This window comes from Papaver somniferum, chromosome 6 (genome assembly GCF_003573695.1).
Source record: "Papaver somniferum cultivar HN1 chromosome 6, ASM357369v1, whole genome shotgun sequence".
NCBI classification, from domain to species: Eukaryota; Viridiplantae; Streptophyta; class Magnoliopsida; order Ranunculales; family Papaveraceae; genus Papaver; species Papaver somniferum.
Window position 1 is genome coordinate 8,147,707 of NC_039363.1, and position 4,329 is coordinate 8,152,035.

The 4,329-nt window shown below is 36.8% G+C and overlaps 1 protein-coding gene across 1 annotated transcript; it reads left to right on the forward strand.

Annotated features, from left to right (window-relative positions):
• Nucleotides 1-1,855: 1,855 nt before the first annotated feature.
• Nucleotides 1,856-3,430, forward strand: LOC113290425 (alkane hydroxylase MAH1-like). The gene has a single exon (XM_026540034.1). The coding sequence runs from the start codon at nt 1,856-1,858 to the stop codon at nt 3,428-3,430; it is 1,575 nt and encodes a 524-aa protein (XP_026395819.1).
• The last annotated feature ends 899 nt before the right edge of the window (nt 3,431-4,329 follow it).

The following is a 4,329-nucleotide window of genomic DNA, read 5'->3' on the forward strand; positions in this document are numbered from 1 at the left end:
GGCTTGACAAACCAGAGCTACATGCATAACATTCGTTCAAGTGTGCGTGAGTATGAGTCATTAACCTTACACGAACGTGCATGAGACGCAGCCAGTTACTAGGAAGTTCTGTAATGCATAAAAGTTAAATTGCAAAAGGGAATTAAACATGTACTCTCCCATGTTAATAAATGAATGCTTCAAGGATGGCAAAGTCTTAAACACCCAAAAATTACGTGAAAAAGATTTTAAAAAAAAAAATCAGAATCAGAATCAACCCAACCATATAATATAGTTCTGTAATGCTATATAGATGCAGATCACAAATATTTGCACTCTCTACGGTCTAAAGCAAACCCTGGAATCAGCCGATAGTGATTTTTTTTTTAGTTGCCGTTGTAAACAGGGCAACCGAAGCTTAACAACTTAGTTTTTACCTCCTTAGTAACTTCAAGTCAACTTTATTAACCCATCTTCCTCTTCGTTCTTGTTCTCATAGATAAGAAATTGTTTTTGTTGAAAGATGATGAAATTAACATCGTATCTTTCTCCTGATGATGATAAAGGTGTACGCTTGAAACTATTAGACTCAAGTAAGTAACTCGCGGAGTTACTCGGTTGAGATCGTCAGGGATCGGGGATCGGCCATTTCCGCCTTTCGTATTACATTGGCATCAGTCATTCCCTCTTTCATGCACTAAACGTTTACTTACCTATATATATACGAAGGAAATTCCACCTGTATAGTTGTACGGAGGTAATAATAATAGCAAATCCGTAAGTTCTCATTTTATATATTATCTTTCGGAAATAATTTTTCACAACCATCAAAATGGCCCTGATCATAATATTATTTTTAACCTTTTCATGATGCTGCATGTGTAGTATATACGGAAATTGTTTGTTGTAACCACAATACTGGTAGCAGTGGCTTCAACGCACCGTACGTATCACCACCCACCGAAGTGACCAGACATACTCAAATAATAGTAGTAGCTGAGTTACTGGTAGCAATCATTATTACTGCCAGCTACTGCAATAATAGTAGTAGGCCGCGGAGCCAGACTTTGAGAATGAGGGGGACTAAAAAAAATTCTACATACACAAGGGGACTAAATATAAAAATCAGGGGGTTAAATGTAAAATATATTAGAAAATCAAGGATAATTTTATGGTTTTGATGATTTTAGGGGGGCTAGAGCCAGGGTTAGTCAACCTTTGACTCCGCCCCTGGTAGTAGCTGAGAAACTAGTAATCATTATTACTGCGAGCCAGTGCAGTTGTTGCCTGGTTAGGTTTCTTCCTTGCATAATCATAATGAAAACACTTAAGTGTTGGATAGGCTCCAGAAAGTTGATTTTTTTTTGATCGAAAGAAAAATTTTATTTAGAGAAGAAGAATGTACATGTAAATCTACCAGAGGTAGAACAGAAAAGGACAAATAAGCAAATTACAAAAAGATAGAGTTCCAATTTTGAATATGTGAAGACACAAAATCTTGTGTACCTGTTGCTGCTGCCCAAACTAAAATAGAGGATTTGACGGACAAAACCAGATCATCATCTGTTTTGTAAATATATTGTTCCTCAAAACGTCTGCAATTCCTTTCATTCCAAATTGTATTAACAAACGCTGCTGGTATTGGATCCCAAATATAATTCGCTGTAGGGGAAAAATGATTATGGTGCCAACTTTTTAATTGATCTGTCTTCTTGCTGCACCAAATTTGACGAAGCCGAGCAGGAGAGTCACATGTATGTACTTGAAACTGTAGTTGAGAAACCATAAATGCATATACTGTGCTTATAAATTCAACTCACAAGGTGTTGAACTTCCTTCATAGACTCATAGTCATAACATATTACAGAAACAAGAAATGGTTAACTTATCCAAGTCATTTACGCCTGCTGCAATTTTCTTAGGGTTGTTTATCTTCTTCTTCTCTGTAGGTATCTTCCTTAAGAAAAATAGTAAAGCCATCTATCAAAACTGGCTTTTCATTGGATCCCTTCCAACGATTATACGGAATTCTAAACGCTTACTTAAGGGGGTTAATGGAATATTTATTTCACTCGACGGCAGAGGTTCTTTCTTCATTAATGGACCTATCTTCTCAAAACTCAAATACTTTGTTACTTGTCACCCTAAAAACATTGAGTATATACTTAAAACCGATTTCGACAATTTTCCTAAAGGTCCAGATTTCATGCAAATTTTTGATCCACTAGGTGATGGAATCCTCACTGTTGATTCTGATGCTTGGAAGGTACTGAGAAGAATGGCTCACACTGCATTTATAGCGAGTGAGTTTAAGGATTTATTGTCTAACATGAGCCGTAAAATTGCAGAAGAACAATTAGTTCCATTATTAGCTCATGTGGCTGAAACTGGATCCATCATTGATTTGCAAGAAGTGTGTGCCAGATTTACTTTCGATGTCAACATGAACGCTGCATTTGGAGTGCATGAAAATTACCTCTCAACTGAGCTTCCTTCAAATGATTTCGCTGAAGCTACTGAACAAGTACAAAAAGCTTTACTTTATCGCCATATTCTGCCAATGTTTTTGTGGAAGCTAATGCGCGTATTCAATATTGGTTGGGAGAAAGAGACAACCAAAGCTCTTAAAATAATAGATGCACACATCTATCAACTTATTTCTCAGAAGAGGAGTGACTTGTTTCAAGGAATAAAAAGTTTCGATCTCTTATCGTCTCACATCAAAACTCAAGCACAAATGGTCAGTACCAATATCTCTTCTTTGCCAACTAAAAATGATGACAAATTCCTCAGGGATACCATGTTCAGTTTGTTTCTGGCCGGGAAGGATGCGTTAGCATCTGGTCTCATTTGGTTCTTCTGGTTGGTTTCCAAGACCCCTGCAGCGGAGGCGAAAATCTTTGAAGAATTGAAAGTGTTATATTCCTCCAAAAAGAGAGAACCACCGCAGGAGACCCATGGATGGCCATATGTTTTTGATGCACGCGATTTAAGTGAGCTAATTTATTTGCATGCAGCCATATGTGAATCGCTAAGATTATACCCACCGGTTCCTCTAAATAGTAAAACCGTTTTAAAAGAAGTTGTGCTTCCAGACGGTAGCTTAGTAAAACCAGGAATGCAGATAATAATCTCAAGCTATGCAGTTGGAAGAATGTCATGGATTTGGGGTGAAGATTGTCGGAAATTTAAGCCAGAGAGATGGATAGATGATGATGGGAGGCTAATTCGCCACGAAAACATGTCTAAATTCGTTACGTTCAATTTAGGGCCAAGGACTTGTTTAGGTAAAGATATGGCATTTACACAAATCAAGGCTGTCGCCGCAGCTATTCTCTTCAACTTTCATGTTGAAGTACTGGGAGGCCAGGTTATTGTCCCTAAACCGGCTATTACGCTTCATATGGAGAATGGATTGAAAGTCAAGCTACGAAAGAGAGTTATTTGTTAAGTATGTTGTTATGGTTGCTAGGGTGCATCTGTTTTTCTTATAGTTTCAATTTGAATTTCATAGAAGTATGCTGTTAGACGGGAAAACGATCATTATTGTCAGTCATAATATATCGTGGTATTGATTTAGTATTGCATTTTACATCTCTTCTAACAGGTTTTCCAAGATTTTAAATTTATGGATGCAAAAGTAGCCTGCCTTGACTGAATGGAAATATACAGCCAAGCTATATTAACGGTACGGCATGGCAGGCCAGCGGCCTGTCAGAACTCTCAACTACCAATCACCTAATTTTCCACCTGGGTGTGCGATACATGCATAACATTGAATCTTGCTCAAAGAGGAGTAAAACCATTCACCTTTACGTCCATCAACATTTCTACCTACAGAACAAAAACTGCAACAACAATAAAACTTTATGGTGACATTTATGGGAATCTCCGGTCCTAACTCATCAATACGAAACACAATCAACAAAAACGTACAGTAACAGAATCCAGAAGAAAAAAAGATCACAAAAAAAACCTGAACTATGATTTTGGGCATACCAAAATCTTCCAAGGCATACTGAATGAAGACAAAAAAGGTTGTGAAATAGCAAAATCAGATAACCCCTTAACCCAAAAAAATTTTAATGGCAAATCTTCCCTTTACGTATTAGTGTTAATAATCTTGATTAGTGATTAAATATTTTGTTTAGTGATTAAAATAATTTTTCAGAATTATAAGAGTTGTTTAGATGAAAAATTTGACGAAAAAAAATCAAAGTTTTGGTTTGGTTAAGAAGGAGAGAAAGAGAAGGAGAAAGTGAGAAAATTCTAATTCTTGATTCAATGGAGGATGAGGAGGGTCATCATTCATCTAAAAAACCTAGGAAAATACATATCAACTACAACAAT

Bases quoted from the DNA above. Each gene is read 5' to 3' on its own strand.
- LOC113290425 (XM_026540034.1), top strand. From the start codon at position 1,856: ATGGTTAACTTATCCAAGTCATTTACGCCTGCTGCAATTTTCTTAGGG.